This window comes from Adelges cooleyi, unplaced genomic scaffold (genome assembly GCF_023614345.1).
Source record: "Adelges cooleyi isolate 19-005CV unplaced genomic scaffold, UGA_ACOO_1.1 ACOO_flye_CR_arks_rails_tigmint_CR_PRNA_574, whole genome shotgun sequence".
NCBI classification, from domain to species: Eukaryota; Metazoa; Arthropoda; class Insecta; order Hemiptera; family Adelgidae; genus Adelges; species Adelges cooleyi.
The window spans coordinates 6,353,340-6,374,371 of NW_026096268.1; the positions used below are offsets into that span (position 1 = coordinate 6,353,340).

At 40.6% G+C, this 21,032-nt stretch overlaps 1 protein-coding gene across 7 annotated transcripts in view; it reads right to left on the minus strand.

Moving 5' to 3' along the window:
* LOC126843804 (polypyrimidine tract-binding protein 1) overlaps positions 1-21,032 on the minus strand; it is a 158,859-nt gene that overhangs the window by 39,876 nt on the left and 97,951 nt on the right. For all 7 annotated transcript variants that reach the window (XM_050581593.1, XM_050581595.1, XM_050581591.1 and 4 more), the window contains 2 exons: positions 11,126-11,233; positions 5,683-5,832 (listed from right to left, as the gene is read on the minus strand). In XM_050581593.1, coding sequence (XP_050437550.1) covers positions 5,683-5,832; positions 11,126-11,233 — 258 coding nt within the window. The remainder of the gene's footprint in view (positions 1-5,682; positions 5,833-11,125; positions 11,234-21,032) is intronic.

Here is a 21,032-nt window from a genome sequence, read left to right on the forward strand (position 1 = left end):
GAACGCGGCGGGCGGGAGTGTTGTATTTCAATGTTTTATGTACCTTCCTAGGTTTTTTTTTTGTATTCCCAAAAGCGGATAAAAAAATACATGTCCGCACACACACAGGGGATATATTACAGTGCGTTGTAAACGAAACCCCGTCGTAAACCTCGGACGACGGTATTATACTGCTGCAAGGACACGGCGACCGGGCAAAGTGTACATAAGAAAACCCAATGGACCGCAAGAAAAGCCACGGCGAATAATGGTCGTGGTCGTGACGGTCGTCCCGAGGATTTCCGGAAACCGAAGGGCTGACAAATTTCCCAATTGCCAGGACTAAACGACGATGGGAAAACACCACTCCACTTAGCGCGCACAAAAGGGCGCCCCCTATGGAATTCGACGCTAAGGAATTTCGGCACCAGAAGAGTCTTCAGCGTTGGGTACTTTTTTTTTTTGTTATTATTTTTTTTTCTTACAACAATAGCAGCAGCGGTGGAGCAGAGGCAATGTCCACTACAGTATACCGCCACAAAAGTACAACGAGGAGTCGGCATAAATGGCGGCGACCAGTGAACGAAAATAGCCTGCGGCGCGAAAAACGATCTCCATTGTATAAACCGTAAAATTGAAAACTATCCTTTTCTTCCCCTGTCGTCCATCTGTAAAACTTTTTTCATCCGCCCACGACACACGGTTCGCTCTGTGTGTGTGTGTGTGTGTGTACATATTGTCCAGGTCGTTTGCCCTCCGGACAAACAGTAGATATTATGATGAAGAATACACAGAGAGAGTGATGGGGGGAGGCCGAAGACCTTAGAAATTATACCAAATTGAATTTGCGCGGTTCGGGGACGATAGGAAAGGTTAATTTGACCGATCCGTTTCCCCACACAATAAGTGCACCACCATCATCACCACCGTAAAACGATTTTGAAACTTTCGCGGGGGTGAAGGGGGGCATAAAAATCCAAACAAAAGACACGAGCCCCGGTTGAACTTTGCAAACGGCGGCGATAGTTGTATATATTTTTTTCTCTCTCTGCTATATTATAACACGTCGTCACTCAACTATACTCGCATGTATTTTTTTGTGTCCGTCTTTAAGCGGTCTATACGCAACTAACAACAACTACTGCACAGTACTTACACAACAACAACCACGGTTGTCGGAAACTATTTCCCCAAGTGCTGGAAACGCGTAATGACGTGCAAAACGTCATTTGGTTTAACGCGAGCGTTGTTTTTTTTTTTTTTTGTCGCCTTTCTTACAACTGATAATATATACACACGCTGCAAATCGAATTCACCGCAGATCTCTTTTTTCTTCCTCTGCGTATTCAAAACAAACAACGGCCGTTAACGAGCGCCGCCCGAACCACCGCTATTGTTATTATTAAAAAATATTCGATTATTATTTGTTCGTTTCTCCCCCTCTTTCTCGAGGTAGAGTCCTGGTGCCGTTCTAGCCGGCAAATCCTTAACGAGCAACCCTGCTGTCCCGCTTTGACATAAAGCCCTATCGAAAACGGACATTGTAAACGAAATTCTTTTCTCATTAAGCAACACTCTAGTATCGCTACTGTTATATGCATATATATTGGCTATTAAGAATGGACTGCCGCAGTGCAATTCGTTCTACTGAATCGATAGAGAGAAATCTTGATTGATACTTTGGATAAAACGAACGAATCGTCCCAGTCGAGTCGTGACACAACATTATATTTTAGTACAATGGAGTCGATATCGGCAATCGTTTTCGGCCATTGTGTCGAGGCGAATACTCAAAATTACAAAGATAAGACGGACGATTTTGTTGTCAATTCTTCTAGCGCAAAGTTTCAACAACAACAGTTAACACACGGTGGACTTCAAGACGATAAGTCCGGAGTGTTTTTGGAACTTTGTCGGAGAAACGATATTTGTCAACAAGTATTTCCGGCATTTCCGAACAAAAGGCAGCAAGTGGAACTTTTGATGAACCCGAGATGTTATCCGTTTTAACCGGTCGGTTAACCGGACAGAAAATGTCTGTTGCGCGTTTCGAACGCAGGCTACACATTTGGCTGCACCGACGACTGTATGATAATCATTTAGTGCCTAAGCTGTGGTCCGTGTCTTTTATGTTGATTGCTCGTTGTTTTGTGACATACCTATATTCGTAAATTAGCGTCTGGACGACAAACGATATACCACCATTGTTGTCGGAGGCCCCGGCGGCAGGCAGGCAGGCAGCCATACGTGTCGCGGTTTCCCATTGTGCTCAAAGCGGCCAAAACTTCTCAGAAGCATGAGGGTTGTCGTTTTACCGGCAACCGCCTCCTCCTATTCGGACGATTAATAATAGACACAAGCATTAGGTGTGTGTACACTTGATAATTAGTACTCGGCAGTCTTGTGCACGGAGGGAAAATGCGCGGGGCTTCTCTCAACGATCGTTGTCGCGTTCATTTTCTGGCTTGTAGCATAATACATATTATTACTATTATGATTATTGTTAAAAGTCTTCCCACGGGTCTCCCTTTTTCCTCTTCCCCTCTCTTAACTGTCGTTGGTTGTCATCTGGCGGTTACGCGACGTCATACGTCCGCCCGCCACCGTCTCCAGTCGTCTCGGGACTTTAAAATGCGCGCATTAAGCAAATTGAACTTTATATCCGTTCCCCGTTATCCTACTGCCTACTGCTACTCTCTCTCACGGGCGCTGCCGACTGTCGAACGCCGGCAAAATCTATATTAACATATATCGGAGAGAAACGCTTAAGAATATCACTCGGTCTTGGTAGAAATGCAATTCCATTAATGTGCCCGTGTTTTCGGTCTGTCATAACCGCGTTTCGCACGGTGACAAGCGCCGGAAACCCACCTGACACCACAGCCTGAGTGAAAGTCATCTTACCTAGGGCAAACCCACGCTTTACCGTCGGCCCCCGACACGATATGCTAATCAAGAGCCTAAATCAATCTCGGTATGTTACACACAGTTGTTGTTAAAAGTTTAAAAGCCAAATTGCCGTCGTCCCCTTCCCGTTGGTGCAACTCAGAATTACGGTTAAAATTGATAATTTCACTTGAAAATATACCCCCATTGATTGCGAGTATTTTTTAAGAACCTAAACGACTTTAGAAGGAATTGAACTACTCTACCACCTCCCTCTCTAGTTGCGCCAACGTCACTGCTTTAGTTTGATTCTGGATACTTAAATAAGTTGATTTGTCGTTTGCTGCACAAGAGTAAAAGTAAATTAGGATTTTTTTTTTAAAATGGGCTTAGTTATAACACTTCAGCTCTCTTAAATTGATCTAAGGGTACCAATGATGAATTTAATGACCGAATTTTTTTTGCATCTGGTCCAACTTACGCCAAGGCAGTAGTTAAAAGGGTAAGGCGCGGCAACGAAACAAGGGATAAGGGGGGGGGGTCAGGAGAAAAACAATTTAGACGGCTCGTTTGCCTCACCGCCTACAGACGGACCAGGTGTGTGGCATGCACTCAGTCACCGACTTAACCCGTGTAAATCCAACGACGTTAACACGCTTGCCAATTTCGCAATCAAAGGTGCCGTCAATACTATAGCTGTTGTCTTTGTAGACCTTGGGAAAAGCAGTTGCCGCCGCCGGCTAACTCGAGTCAAAAAGGGACACGGCAGGGTGGGGGGAAGGAGGAAAGATGGTAAGACGACGACGAAAAGAACAAGCTAAGAACCGTAATACGTGTATATATAAATAAATAAATGGAAAGAAAAAAGGGTAAATTATGTACGCTCCGCTAAACCGTATGATCGTCAAACAAGGGGCGATTGCGCCCCGGAAGGGGTGGAAAATCGTTTCGACGACGATTTTCAAACATAAGCGGCAAAGGCATTCATCCGAGGCGTGATAGTGTTATGTTACGATATTTCGCTATGTGCGTTTATTTTTGCATTATTATTATATTTTCTTTGGCCAACGTGCACTATTATTATTTTTATATACAGAAAAGAAAATCGCGCGTTTACCTACATCGATACGTCAAACGTCAAGAGCACGCCCAAAAGGATTTGCAGGTCTAGGAAAAGTTACATTATTCCGGTACGCTGACCCGGTAAAACGAAGACACGGCTTATTATTTGTTTGTTTTTTTTTTCAACGCTACTTGTGAGCCCGTCTGTTTTCCATACACATCCTAGTGTACGGGGCCGCCCCGACCTTTAGAAGAGAGCCGGGAGGGCGAAAATATAACAAGAGCAGCGTAGTATTCGCTTCAGCGTTTAACCGTCCTCCTTTGGCGCTCATTATTGTTGCATAATATTTGCTACTCGTTATCGTATACTTGTATAATATGTTGTTCGTTGTTCGAAAGCCCAATCAAAAACATATTATATAATTTCAGTATTAACAAAAATAATAGAAATTGTATAATTTTTGTTGTTCCATTTTCTCGAATCCGTTACCATTACGTAAATTAATAAGATGTTTGAGCTAAATATCAAAATGTTATTATTGACTTAACGAATTGGACACGATTGGTTCTTGAAATTAGTGTATTAAAGTTAGAATTTGATATTAATTAATGGCCGATAACACGGTGTAATTGTTTTGTCCACTTGAGAGAAATGTATTTGCAGAGTTCTGATAATATATACGGCAAGTGCCTACTCGTTTACAACTGCGCAGTAATGAGAGCAGATTGATTGTTGCTGGAAAATAGGTCTATAAAATCGATTTTATAGCAACATATATCGAAGATGAAGATTTATCTTTTTCGCATAACACAAACAGTGTATGAAATATCCGACGAAAAAGCATCTGAAGCATCACGTTACTACTAAAATGAGAAAACCCAGTGAACCTAAACGGCGGAGAGGGTTCAGGGGTGAGCATCACCACCACTGTTGATGTTACTTTTCCGGCCAAGGTGTGTTCAGAAGTGACCCCGATTACTGGGCGGCGGCGGCAAGAAATATCGTGATTTCCCGTACACGTCCTCGCATTTATCTTGTCGCCTTTTTATTAGGGAGGTGTTTTTGTTTTTTTTTTTTGGTTTTGTACAGTATAGGTACCAAGCCCAGTAAGTGATGTGCACACGCGAACACGCGCCTACGGAAAAATACAATAATCGATGTGGGCAAAAGGCGAAAGGGGCGATATGAGGGGAGGGGGCCATCATTACGTGTCACAAAACCTTATTCCGAAAACACATACGATGACAAATGCGAACATAGGCCATAACACAATGGAACCGCCGCTTTATCAATTTATTTAAAGGCCAACATCAATACCGTGAGAAGCGGCCGCGGCGGGATCGTTAATATTTCAGTAGAATTCTCTCTGTTACGCGTTGTAGTAAACATATTATGGTAATATATGCACAAACCGAATTCGGAACACCTCAGAAGAGCACGTAAGTAGGATATCCGAAAGACGAACACTGCCCGTCATTATTATTTGAAGCAAAAAAAAAACCGTCAAGGGTTTATGACTGCTGCTGCCGTTAAATGAATTAAAAATATTTAAGATTTTTGAAAACGTGCCCCTTTGGACGTTCTGTTAAGTGACGAACGGGGTTTGTTGGGAGAAGAGAAAATGTTTTTCTCCTCGAAGGAGCGCATAATTCGATCGGTTAGGGTGCTTTTCACTGGGGAAATGGGGGAGGGGGAATGAAATTTCTGATATCAAGACAAAAAAAAAAAGACTGTGCGAAATTGAACGTGCTTACCTGGTTCTTGCCTTTCAACACCAACACGTTGGTGACTTTGCCGAACGGTATGCCCAAATGTATGACCTCGGCTTCGGTGACGTCGTTGGGTATGTTGCGTATGTGTATCACACGTGACGGTTTGTTGTTGGCAGTTTTGTCTAGTTTGACCTGAAAAAAATCAAATATTATTATCATCAAACACAAGATGATGATTTCAAAGGGGGTGGCCGTACACACGACGACGCCAGCTGCACGCGGCGACCGCAGACGGTTGAAATTCAATTTGTGGCCGTCCGTGGATTTCCGTCATTTCATCCAGCTGGCGAAAAAATAAATATATATATTCCCTCGGTCACTTCTATCGCCCTCCCCTCCCCAATCAAAACGACCACAGCACAGGCAGTCGTCCCGGACGATCATTTGGATAACCGGACGCACAAAGGAAGCCTTTATATATATATATATATATATATATATATATATATATAGGTATACCGAGGTACGACCTCAAATCATCATCAGCGACACAGTCGGCCGATATTGTATATATTTTATACACAGCGCAGTATTGTCCCACTCTAGTCTGTCTCTATTCCACCACAAACACAATGTAATTAGGCGTCACATTTCAAAATTGTCAGCGCAATAGGCGCTCCGAAACGGACTACGAAATAATGAGAGATGAAAATCTATTCGGAAAAAAAACAAACAAAATCGAGACTTCTTGTTGGCGTAAGTATATATACATAATAAGTCAGAGTCTAGACTTTTTGTCGTGTAAAAATCTACTCATTAGACAATATTCATATTGTCAACACATTCATAGAGATTATCGAGACACAGGAAGAACGACGAATCTGATCTTATTTGAAGCTTCCTGGATAAATGGGTTTTCCGAGAAAAAATGTTCAGAGTCTCGACCCGTCGAGTACACATATTTCTGGCTTCTCCAAAAATGTCCAATAAGTTACCAACAAATTTGTTGAATAAGTTTAATTAATTGCTGCTAAGGTTGTGACGTCAACTTTATAAAGGTAAACACACGGTTATAAACGGTTTAATTTTTGTAAAAAAAAAAAAATATGGTGGAAAAATTATATCTTGTAATTCCCATAAAAGTCGACTGTTTTCAGAAATGTATTCTTATATTAGGAACAAAAAAATGTACTTCTAGAACAACACACATAAACAAAGTTCGCTATATATACAACATCAATATCTTCGGTGGTTACTTATATGTTAAAACCGACAATATTCTGTTGCCGATTCGCAAAAGTTCGCGACTGTAGAGAGTATAATAATAAAAGAGTAAATGAGAAAAACGTAAGCCCGTTTAATGTTGGCGCTTCTTTCCCCTCCTCTCCACCCCCGCGGTCTTGTTCCCCCTGCTTCAGACATTAATCCTATAGTGTGTGTGTGCCAACAAACTGTGTAATTGACGATAAAGACGTTATAAACACGGAGTGAGCCGCAAACGCTTAAGGCGCACACACACACAATGTACACCACTTCTTCCTCGCTGTCTAATTCACCGTAATTGGTTTACGTTTCTACAAGAAGGTTTTTGTCTTAGGTATAGTCTCGCTTTTGAGCCGTCGGCGGTGGGAAATTAATATTATTTAACAGACAAATACCGTACACATAATAATATACAACTTGCACGAGGCACGGGCAAAGTCCGCCGGGGATAACCGGACGTCTACGCTTTTGCCATGACCAATCCTCCATCCGGGACGTCATCGCCCATCACACACACACTCACCAGGATGTCCCCTGGAAAAACACAAACATCCGGGAAAGAGGGGGGGGAGGGCCACAGGGATTATAAAAGTTTTACGGACGTTTTGGTCGCGACGTCTCATCGGGGGACCGTTTCTGCAGGCGAGACGACGACGGCGCGCCAAGAAGAGGTTTAAAAAGTTTCTTTTGGGAAAAATTAATTTAACTTTCTTTCAAAGCCACTACTATTATGGTTCGTTAGCCGGCCAAAAAAAAAGAAAAAACGTTCCCCGACCTGAGTAACCGGTCTTTAGCCCACGTGGAGTAAAAAATGACAATTATATCATACAATGCAACAATACAATTAGATGACACCCGAATGAACACTGCCAAGTATTTTGGTGCGAGTACAACTTTAAAAGTTACCAAAAATATAGTATTTTTTGTGCCCTAGAGTTATCGAATAAAGTATGTATTAAGGTATAAAAAGTGTACTTTCTATTTTTCCAAAACTATTTTACTCTTGTTTAAGCCAAGTCCAATTTTTCCGTTTCAATCCGGTTTCAACTCAATGGGGTCTTTTATTTATCGAGTCTAGCCATCTTTGCCTCGGTCGTCCCCGAGCTCATTTCCAAACTATTCTGTTTACCAGTACCATCTAATTAATAAGATAACTATATGCTCTCCGGGTATGTCCAGCCCAAGCCAGTCTTGAATTCCTCATAAACTGTACTTAGTTTGCAAAATCATCACACACAGCGGCTGTGCTATAGTCTACGCTATGGAGTTTATTTTAAGTTGGAAAATTATTTTTGGTAGCCTAAAAAAACTGCGTTCAAGCCCGACGAGTCTGTCTCGGACCGCCTCTGCCGACATTCTATCATTATACCACTTGCCGCCCCTTCACCGCTACATTCGCCTCTGTTCGTCCGTCTGCTATGGTATTTTCTCCTGCTTTTAGCTCGTAATAAATAATTCAACTGTGCCTAGTCCTTTCAAATTATCTCACCGACCGTTTATAGCTGTCGCCACCGGAGAGGAACGGTTCTGCCTTTCTCATTCACCCCTTTCGCCTTTGTTGACCGAGCTCGGGGCAGGCACCGTATACATAATTACTGTCCACCTCTTGCGTGCGCCTTTTTTAATTGTCTCGGGTCGTTTGTTCTTAAAGCACCCCTCATCGTCCCCCCTCCCTGCCTGTATAAGGCCCGTTTACAAGATAGAATTAAGAAGAGGCCCGAACAGACAGAGGAGAAAAAATGTGTAGGTACATATAAATATATATACAATATACACGCACATACATAAATCCTTCAAGTCGTTCCTCGCGGTAGTAATAACAAGCGGCGCCCTCGGACGCGTTTAGGTGTGTACAGGAGGAGAAGAAGAAAAAGAAGCCTACACAACACAACATTGTATGTGTGTGTGTGCACATTATTTTAGGATTTCGCATACAATATTCGTTCACGCCAGTTAAAAATGAAAAATCGTGGCCGTTAACGAGCACTAGTGGCGGCGAACGAGACACAGGGTTTATAATAATGTATATATATATATATATATATATATATATAGTAATAATAATGTATGTGTATAAGCCCCTATACCCCGTCGGAAGCGTTCAACCATCAAATTTGGTTTGGACTCCCTCTTACACATTTCTTTTGCCTACACCCAGCACAGTCCGTTCAAAACGTTATATTATTATTAAGTGTGTCGTGTAGGAAAAATTTAATAAAGACGAGTAATAGATTATTTTTGAAAAGGGCGGTCGCCGGAAAAAATGAAATAAAATAATGTTATTAAATAAAAATAAAAATAAAACGGCTACGAGTGCTCTTTGTAGGAAAAAAATAAGATACGTATTATATGAAATGGGAACTTTTCGATTGAAACACGTTCACGACAATACTGAAATACAAACACACACAACATTGTTTCCACCCTAACCAACCCTAGTAGCGTTCTAGACACAGTGAGCTCTACAAGTGTATTTGCGTCGCTATTATTATATTAATAATATATATTTTTGTTGTTATCATCGGTTATTGTTACATTTACTTCTGGATATATTGTGTATTATTGCTGACAGTGTTTTCAATCGGGTTGTCATGACAATAGACAGCTAACGTCGTTCGTCTCCGTAAGGGTGCTTGATGTCAACAAGTCAATATAAAAATGCACGTGAACGTCCCCCGCCCCCTAACCATAATGTTATCAGACGAACTAAAGCCGATCTAAGTATACATATATAATAAATACATCTACTACATTAATGACTAATAACAAGTAAAGTATTGTAAAAAAATTACACATTATTGCCAAATAACATTGCATAATTTTGCTGGATTACTATTTTTGATAACGGACCTGGTCGGTAAAACTAAATTATCCTATGGCAACGACTTTCCACGCATAAACCGAAGGGCCGTCTTGTGGGCACTTGGGCGCGAACGATTTAAGTTTAATTTACAAGGTATGCACATTCTCCCACAGTGTCGCCGGAAGGTCTACTACTAATTAATTAACGGCTCTTACAAATTCAACCGGCAGATGCAACGGTCACACATTAATATTGTATTATTTGCCGTCAGCGCCGCAATAAGATCACGAGAGAGGCCGAACATTTCTAAGGGACCAAAGCCTACTCGAGTAACTCGGTTAACCGGAAAAAGACAAATTAAACTAGAAAAACCCCGTTTTAATTTTGTCCTAACCTCCCTAACCTGTTCGTCCAAAACATGCTTTCCAATCCAAAACTCTCAACTGGGTCCGACAACTTAAGCCCCAAAGCACGTTTCTCATTTAACATCACATCAAGACCCGAGAAAACAATTATGTAACAACAATGCAAACACTTACAACAGCAAACTTAGCGCTGCCACACACAAATCTAAATCTTGATGTTTAAACTTAACCAACACTAGTCAACAACCATGTTGTTGTAGTTAATTAAAGTCTTTTACTAATTGTGCTCAGAAAATTGTACAGATTTGTAAATGTTGTTTTTTTTTTTAATAAGACTTAAATACTCGTTTAAACGAAGAATAACCGTTTTTGTCTAAAACATGAATTTGACTGAGCATTTTCTACTAACCGTTATTTTCAAACAATTTGCCTAGAAACGATTTCTAAGTCCTATTGACATACAAGTATTTGCGGTACTTAGAAAAGTTACATGAGATGCGTTTGCACTTACTTAAGCACACAAGACATCTTTTTCTACTCGACAACTATGCCTACCCTTTGGTACTTTTACAATACAATTTACTGCTAAGGGACAATGAGATTGTATACAAAAGCCATTTGAGTAAGAACTCGTTGCTAGAAAAGTTCTTAAAAATATTCAGGCCTGAAGAGCTTCTTTTTTTTCATTAAAAATTGTAATTTAATTCTTTTCGGGAGACTTTTGTTGTTTGTACATTTTTTTCAAGTCTTTCCGAAAGGACTTTTATCAAAACAATTCAACTTAAACTTGTCGAGAGAAAATTTAATAACAGTTTCGAACTCCGCATAGAGACACGTTTTACTAAACTTGTTGTACAAGGAATTGGCTCAATTTAACTTTAGATACTCTGAAGATCACTAAACTAGATTGGAAAAAACTAATGTTTTAATCATTTCCGGCGGAAAGATCAACCAGACAGTTATTACTGAGACCCTAAGAACCACCTACCACCGTACCAACTTACATATGCATTAACCCCCTCCCCCTCCCCCACGCCGTTTTATTTGTACTTACTTTTTTCGCGTCGTTGTTGTTGTCCACGTGATTGGGTCCCATCGTGTCTCCGTTGCTGACGGGTCCTCCTTCGACCCCCGGCGATGTGACCATCTCGTCAGACCCACGCTGTGAACATAAAAGAAAATACAATTTATACATATTTTTACTTTTAAAAAAAACCTTTCGAATAGAGCTAGACTCGAGAAATAAAAAAATGGAAACAAAACGAAATGTTCATTAAAGGGACCCGGCAACAGTAACTGTATGTGTTTGCCAGCACACCCTATATTCTAATGAAGCACGATATCCGTCATTAAAAAAAAATACTTTAGACCAAACGAGTAGAAGAGGAATAGGTCACAATGCGCGCTCGTACAAAAGCGCATAGTTTGTTTACAAGGATATACAATTTTTTTTATTATTATTATTTTTTTTTTTATCACACTCTCCGACCACTCCCGCATCCGGAACAACCTTTGTGTGTGTACCCGTCGTCTTTTCTCTATTGAAGTGCGCTCTGTTGTGTGTATATATAATAATAATAATAATAATAATAATATACACCGTCGCAGGGTGAAAAAAAATGCATTTTCCGCATTCGAAGGGCGAATTTACCGGGTTTATACGGTCATTGTGTGCAAAGGGAAAATATTGTATTATACGCTAAAGAGATTCGTAGAATAAATGACATAATAAAATAAAATAAAAAATACTTAAAAACAATAGCAATAAAAATCCAAAGGCTATATCGACGCCGCTATCATATCGGTTCGCCCCCAGAAGTAATTGAACGCGTCCGCCGCCATTGTCGATGGAAAATTGCATTTCACAATTTTTTTTTTCCATCTTAATTCTGTAACTAAGTCAATGTGCGACCGCCGAGACAAACAAAAAAAACAGTATTTACAACGCGGCCACGATGATGATACGACGGTGAATTGAATTAATTCACACACATATCAGCTCAAGGCGGTGTGATTGCAGCAAGTTATAACTGTGTGTGTGTGTGGTTGTTTTTATATACTCTCGAGCAACGCTAATTGGGTTGGAAATCCCCTTTTTGCCAACCCTCTCCCGGCGGCACACGGCAGACTTTGACCGGAATACCGCGGACCGTCTCTTCTATAGAGAGCTTTTCGGCCATTATAAATTGTTATTTCGTTATTATTATTACTTTTGCTCCAGGCGGATAAATCAGCGACGGCAGTATAAAAAATAAATAAAAAAACGGTGTTGTAATCCATCACGCAAAAAATATGTATTTATATTAATAAAATAACAAAAAAAAGAAATAGAAAAAAAGGATTGTTATACTCGACGGGGATTTAGCCGAATTACAGACACACACACACACAATATATAATAACTGCCGCAATAAATAATAGTTTTTTAAACGTGGGCCCCGTTGCCGACAAGTCAATTAAAATCTCGTCGGCTACAAAAAAAATAAAATAATAACAAGCGGCCGCTGTCTGTAAGCTTTTTATACCTCACCACCAGGGCTCGTGGGGCTAGCCGGTTGTGCACCGGCTTAATAATAATAACACTAGAATATTAAACGGTAGTTACGAGCACCGGCGACGGATAAATATGTCCACAGCGAAGGAGATGTTTTTTCCTCTTTTTTTTTTTTTTTTTTAAATTATTATTATTACTACTATTATTAAAATTAACATCATTATGAAGAATTCCATTTGGCCGACTCGGTAGACGCAATTCTCGACCTAGTGTAATTAGTTTTTAATAGAATTTTGTCCAGGGAATTAAGAGTAAAAACACCGTTGGATGTGACTGCCCTGCCGTGTCGTTAAAAAAAAAAACAAAACAAAAAGGTTCGAGTTTATTATTATTAATTTTTTCTTTTTTCTTTTTACCCCTTCTCACAACGACTTCATTTATATTTAAAAAACGCGGGTTTAATTGAAAAAACAAATCTAGAACGACGCGGAAAACAACGTTTGTTCCGGTGCGTTAAGTAACAGTTGAACCTGCAAGTCAAACCCACTTAGCGCTTTATCAAACTTTTGCAAAAACCGAAACTTAAACGGTGTACTTAACCCAACCCCGATTATTGCCGAACCTAGCCTACCTAAACCAGATTGTACGTTAGGTTTAGCAAAAATCTAAAAAAAAAACCGCCGTCTTTTCCACCTTTCCCATTTTTCTATCTATCACTTACTATTTTCTAACCTTTAATGTCCATGTAACATACATTTAATGTCAAATGTTTAGTTTCTTAAACAGAAAACGACCACCAACATACGCATGAAACGTTTCATTAGGTCGACGGTTGAGGTACAATTATTGTTCTGCAGTTTTAGATTAGATTTTTATTGAGGTCTCAATCGTGGGAAATAAAAGCCATCGCCCAATGCATTTAACCTCTTTGGGATGAGAAACACGACGCTGTCTGTTGGTCGGACCAGGAAGTTTGGCTTCCGGGTAAGCACATAATATGTAAGTTATGTACGGCAGACAAGGCATTTATTCTTAGAAAAACGACTGATACGATATGTTTCTAATGGCGTTTGCGTGACACCACGACAATGGAGTCGGCCACAGAGAATGAGTGGGAAAAACGATTTCGGATTCGCCGAACCGTGAATATCTTTTGGCGATAATAAACACCAACGACGACCTTGATCTCTCTACAAACGTTGTGTCCGGACATAATTCGTAAAGAACAACGCCGTCTTGGTTTTGAAAGAAAAGACAATAATCGTAAGAAACGCGAAAAAAATTACAATCCCAGACAAAGCGTTGTAACGTTATGAAAAATTACACACATGTATTATTTTAACGTTATGAAGAAACAAAACCTTATTGTCGCCGACACGGTGGTGGGGCCGTACATTGATGAGATAAATGAAATTGTTATTAACGAATAGTACATATTGAGGTTATAAATCCGTACGGTATAATATAATTTAGCCGGGGCGACGTTAGATCAAAGACCAGTGCGCCGTTGAATTGCCTACACAATGCGCCGTCAACCGATTTAATGTTTTGTGATTATTTTTTTGCCGCAATCTCCTTTAAACGCGTAAGACACATTGTAGTACACACAGGGTGAACTACGAAGATATGTGCTTATACTGCCTAGGAAGGGTGCCCACGGGTAGGGGCGGGACAACTCCTCTCACCCTAGCTTCTCTGCGAGTTAAACATATTAAATCCTCATCCCAAATTTGCAAAATCTATTACAAAATCATAGGCCAAACGTCGAACAGACCAAGAAAATAACACAACAAAAACGATAACCGCGCCACCGTAGTACAACTGGGAGGTGCGGTAATTTAAAATTCGAAAATCATTATTGGCTTTGAAAAAAAAAACTGCAACGGTTCTCTCGAGACACCCTCTACATACATACACGCCGATCCACTTACTGGCAGAGGAAAGTTTCGTGGCGAAAAAAATCAACTACATTTACCACACGTATGTGTGTGTGTGTGTGTACATCGAATAAAACTTCTTCTACCCATGCTTCTTTTGTCGTCGTCCGCAACTCCTTCTTAGGCTGCGGCGGCGGCATAAGGTAAAAGTGATAAATCGGTCCGTCTTCTGTATCATCTATTCCCCGGACGGCGCACAAACCCGAAATTGATTTTCGTCGTTGCGGCAGAGAAAAAAAGGGCAGTCCGGGCGAGGAGGAATAAACGTCGACCGACAGCGGTGATATGGAGGGAAGGGGGGAAGGGAAAAAACACCTTGTCTCGCCGAATAGTAAATAAGGACTACCACTGAGTTGGCCCGCGTTCCCGGGGGACTAGACAATACACTGTGCGAGATGTACAGGAGAGGAGACCGGGCAAGCGACTCGCGTCTAGAACCGCACACAATCAACCGTTTGTCAGGGAATCGGCCGAACAACCCACAGCCAATTCCGGTTGAATATTTGCAAAACCATCGTGTCAGCTAAGGATGATCAATTTTTCCGTTTACCCAAAAACAATTTGAACTACCGGATCTCTACTTCGGCGACTAGGTCATTCGGGACTGCTTGCGTTAGTCTAATTTTGGCGACCCAATCGGTCGTTCAGAATGTTTATTCAAGTACCATTACGGGGTTTTAAATAAAATAACTCACACCCGATGACGAGATAATGGATTGCATCGATTAAGAACCTATTAAATTAATTAGCGATAAAACATTATTATAATAACGACGATGGTTAGTAAGCTGAAGTAATTTATTAATGCTTTGCCTAATCAATCACTCGAGGACGTCATGCAGCAGACACGGGTCCAATTTCTTCTTTTAGCAAAGTGTTAGAACCGCACCTTTTATGAGAAGAAGGAGTGGGCGAGTATTCACTACACATAAGACCAACCGATGGGAATAAAGCGCATTCTATAAGGTTCATATGCGCAGTTTTTTTAAAATTATTATCCTTTTATTTAAAAAAAAAATACACCTTCGTTAAACAAAATCGATCGAGTTAACATAATAAATTAGATGCTGGTTTAGGCGAAACTGCGAGTGATTTGTTTCATCCTCGGTCCACCGTTGTTACGTAAGTATATATTTTGAAAATTAACAGCAACTCGTTTGTTTTGCCTGAAGTTTAATAATTACATAGTTATTTTGTGTGCATTCCTACATTCTCCTACATAGGTGATATCGGTCGTTATTATTTACTGCAAAAGCAATATATGAAACACCAATTTATATTTAATTCAAATTCAAATCTTTGTTTTCGGCAAAACAAATACAATATTGGTAAAATTCAAAATATTTCCGTTTCACAACAACCCTCGACCCTCGTCGATCGGATAGGATGGTGAAAATAGTTTTAAAGTGTACACTACGAGTCTTTTTTAAACTAGTCGAGGGCGCAAGTTCTTTCTCTCCCCCCCCTTCCCACGATCCAGAGATGAGCACCACGTCGCTTAAGGGGTTTTGAGTATGAAAATTCGAAAAAAGCTAATTTCCTGCCGCACACGAAATTCGACGGATAATCCGCGGAAAATCCTATGCATTTATTATTTACACTGCCAAAGTGTTTTTCACCTTGTTCCGACCCCCCCCCCCACTATTTGTTTGTTCACCACTATGGGGTCGGGAATTATTTTAATTTTTTTCTTTTTCTTTTGTAACTTCTCTCGCTGTTTCTCCATTTATGTGTGTGTGTAAATGTATTTTGTGTTTGGTTTTTTTGTATTATTCTTCTCCCTTATGCAGTAAAACAATACACCTCGTCGGCGCTCACACATACTCATGTTGCACACTAGAGACGTTGGTGTTTTTTAGTTTTTTTTCTCTCCACCTTAGTGGTGTGTTTTATACACTTTTGAATAATGCATGAACGCATTCGCGAAAAGTGAATTTTTTCCTCGCCGAATCGAAACCCGCCGCGTATCTCGTTACATTTTAATCCGCGGTCTGTCTATCAATCAAACCCAGCCCGTATACACAATACATGTGTGTGTGGTTTGGCTAAGTGGATGTATAGGTGTATCTCGCTCGCCCCTCTCCGGGACAACAATACTAATAAAACAATAACCACGTCTCGGGGGAAGCGCCACGGGGAGTGTTGGATGATTAAATAAAAACGTGTTCGATACACTTGATACGGGCAAAGAAAGAGAGGCGCACGGAAACGCGCCCCTTTGCTTCGTTTATCTCACATAAACTATATTATACAACATAATGACCGTCATTGGCGTTTGACTAAAAATTAACGCCGTTCGCTTTGTCATTTCCAAATCCGAACGCGCATTAGAGCACTCGAATCGACAACGACCCGCACTAAAAGTGTGCACGTCAGACAAGCCCAGATAGAGAGGTATTTATATATGTTTAAGGATTCACTAACGATAATGAATTGCAGCCGCTCCGCTTTACTCTAAAAGCCCTACCCTTAGTCCGGCCATCTTTCCACTTTTGACGTCTCCCCTTCTCCTTTTTCCACCTAACTGTTGTGTTTCATGCCCTATTCTACTATTTTTTCCTTCTGTGCTGTTCGCCTCATCAAGACGTTCCACTCTACTATTTCTTTTTTTTAACCATTTTTACGAGTAACAATTAAAAGGGGCGGAAAAAGTTCGAGTTCAGGACAAGTGATTCGTTGCGCCCCAACTCAGCCCTCCGCCCGACAGGCCTCTGGTTAAATACAATATGTGTTAGACCAGTTTGAACACAACAAATTGTACCGCGAAACGATTTGTCGGTAAACATGGAAATGAAAACTAGAAATTAATTTTTAATCAGACAGCGTCTAGCCACCTGTCTAACTCAACGCGGATATCCATGGAGAGGGCATACAAGTCAGTGTGGTCTATGCCGCCGTACAGTAACCGAGTATATATATATAGGAATAAAAAGAAGAAAAGAAATGAAGACTACTAGGAAATTTCAATATTTTCGGTGAAAAATCGGCCGTGTAGAAGTGTATCCGTGTGTGTGTTCGGTGAAGGCATTTCATTGTTATTCAACGGTTAGTCCTTCGATGAAAACCTTTAGCGCGCGCCAAAAGGGCGGCAGACGACCTGGGAAAGAGAGGGGGGGAAGCCGTCGCTTTAAAACGATTTTTCACCGACAAGAAAACATAATACACCTCAACCCCGCCGGGTGGACCGAGAGGGGCGAAAAGAACGAACGCGGTAAACATAGTATACATTTATATATTATTATTATTATAAGTTTACAAATGGGCCGGTGGCGCGCACGGCAAACAAATCGGCGGCAAATATATTTTATTACACGAGCAACAGCGAAAATCGTAAAATCCATGGATGCGTAATGCCAAATCGCCGGGCAAACTATAGGGAGACGCGTGGCGTTTACCTTAAGGTTGATAATATGATATTTTTTGGATAGTTTTTGAAATTGCACATCACTCGGGGTCCGGCATGACCGAATCGAAACGTTCTGCGGTCCAATTTTAAAACCGTGCAAACATAGTCAACGTTTACCGAAGGTCTGAGGAGCCAACACGTCCTGGGTATGGATATATATGCCCCAGAGAGTGTACAACAACAACAACCGCAGACTATGTGACACAATAATGTACAGCTGGTCGTAAAACAATATTATAAACGAGGCGTGCGGTTGGTTTATAATTAGCGGTCAGTCGGTATTATATAGGTGCGTTATAATTGCACTAGTTGACCACCACCCCCATCACCGCCACTAGGTCCTGCTGTTGTAGTTACACATTTATATTTATTTTGTTCTCCGTATTTGGATACGAGAGTACACTGTGTTGACAATGCCGGTGGTGGACGGTGTGGGGTACACAGAGCTGGACGTAGTACTCTACCCCCGCAGGGAAATCTAAACACAAATTACAAACCAGAAGAGAAGGACGGAGAGTTAAAAAAAAAAAAGGTGGGTATACGTATATATTTTTTTGATTTGCAAAGAGAGACGGCCTTTGGAGCCCCGACCAGACAACGGCCGCGTTTAATTATTAGTTTACGCAAAACGGACACCGACTGAATAAACGAGAAAATAACATTTCTTTAAAGGTTTTTTTTTCTCTTTGGGTTTTTTTATTTTATTTTTTTACTTCAATAATCTCTTCCTTTGCCGAAATCTCTACCATTTTCGTTTTGCCGGAAGTGTAGCAGCGACCGAGGATATACAATAATAATCTTTTCTTTTTATGCTCAGAACCCGAGAGCTAGGACCAGGATCTCGTTCGGCACGCCCTTTGACGAAATCGACTTAGTTCTTTATTATGTATTTAATTATAATAATTACTCGATCGTTTCCTTATATACCGAGGCGGTCGTTGTGAAGTCTACGGATTCATTCGGACGTGGGTCGTGCATAAGTATTTTTTTTTGTAATACCAGTGGTTCAGGGGCAGACGGAGACGGTTGGTATTGAAGATAACCCAAGTCCGTTCCTCCAATAATATTACCAAAAAGACGAATAGGGATTCCGCAAATACCGCATTTGTCGTGTGTTTTACCCAAAGCGGGTTTCCGGGAATCACCGAGGGGAGGCGGTCTGATCGAAACAATAATAAACATAACTGGCAAAAAGGGAGAGTGGACAGAAAAAAAAAATGACAAACACAACAAAAACAACCCTCGTACTTATAAACCTACATCGCGTAAGACGTCCCGAAGTCACCACTTAAACCCGACCCGATCGGTTAAGTCCGTGGACAATATATTGAAAAATTCGAAACACGTGTACCCTAGGTTGCCCCCCCCCCCAAGTACACGATGGTCGAGTGAGAAAAATTAAAATAAAAAATTTAAAACACCCTAAGGTTAACACTAAATAGGTTTTCATGGAAATACACTACAAACAAGTACGCTTAAATAGGTGAAAATGCGAAATCATTTCTGGAGCAATTAAGTTGCGTGTGGTTTCTGTAAAATTTAAATTTAATGACAACTTGATATCTACTTTTCCATTCAAGACCGAGATTAATTGTATCGTTGATATAATAATCACTTAAGACAGACAATGCTGTTAAAAACGGCACCAATCCGCGCACCTTACCTAATCTACTACCTTTTGCAAGCTGTATATAGCTGTTTATATGTTTTGTCAAGATTTGGAGAATAATCACTAAAGTATGATATTTGTCTGAGGGGCTTGAAAGTAATGTACAATATTCTACTCGGTACTGCCGCCTTACAAACGTTATTAATTTGTCATTTATTTTATTTGTTTTTTACCCCGAGTGTGAAATTAAAAGGTACCTCTACTTAAAGGGGACAAAATAGCCCCTATTGTTGATGATTCTGTATAAAAAAAAAATGTAATTGGTAAAACAAAAAACGCATTAACATAATTAGACATTTAACGCGAATAAAAGGCAATCCACTCAATAGCGGCCGTAACGCGCTTCGCCGTCGATCGAGACTGTCTCGAGTGCTTATCGATTATACCTTAATTATGTTTTGTTTATTTTTTAAGTGGTGGAAAAAAAACGACAGCGGTTACACATCAGACGATACCGCCGTGCATAACGAGGACCCCATTACCAAAGCACGTGTGTGTGTATGCTCTAACAGCGTTAAGAAAGTTTTAACGTTCAAACTTTTTTACCGTCTACCGGTATTTCATTGCGTCGAGTGTGGCCCGGTCAAACTTGGGACCCAATACTACCGTTTAAACCTAATTCGAAAAAAACTCACTTGCATCTCCCTACAAAGAACGAACATAAATAATATATATATATATATATATTCTAATGGCAACTATGTTCAACGACAATGTTGTCAAACATTTAATTGGGAGTGAACAAAACAAAATCGTTTAACAAGTCGATCCACAAGAATTGATATTGTGTCAACTCGAAAATAAAATAAAAATATTCTATTACAATAACACATATACGGATAAATTGCGCGAAAACCGTTTTTCCACAGTACAAAACCACCGTACAGGTGTGTATACACACGTGTGCAAACTTCCGTGATGGGAAACAACAAACGTTGTCGGTTTGGTAGGTTTATTATTAAATTGCAATCGTCGAGAGTGATGAGAGCCGAGAGGGATGATGTGCTGTACTTGTGTGTGTACACAAACTCTCCCTTGTCGTACCTATCTTACACGCCTCCCCCGCGGTCTCCATCGGCACGAAACAATATTCACACTCTCCCCCCCCCCATACCGTCCAAAGGCCAAATTTAAACTTGCCACAGAGCAATGACCGACGGAGATACCTTTCGCAGGTTAAGTACATTTGTGAAACAACAACAAAACGACGATAAATCGAAAAACTATAGTAATAAATATATCGGTAAAAGCCACACCGCACAATGTACAAAATAGCTGTTAATATTTTGTTAATTTTTTTTTTTTCAAACAAAAAACACACCCGGTTAGGCGCCCCGAAGTGAATAATAATAATAATTATGAAAACGTCAGCGGGGAGGGGAAGGCGAGAGGGCTAATAAACAAACCGGGCATTCCGCCGATAGTCGAGTTACCCCTTCCGGGCCCGGGGGTCGG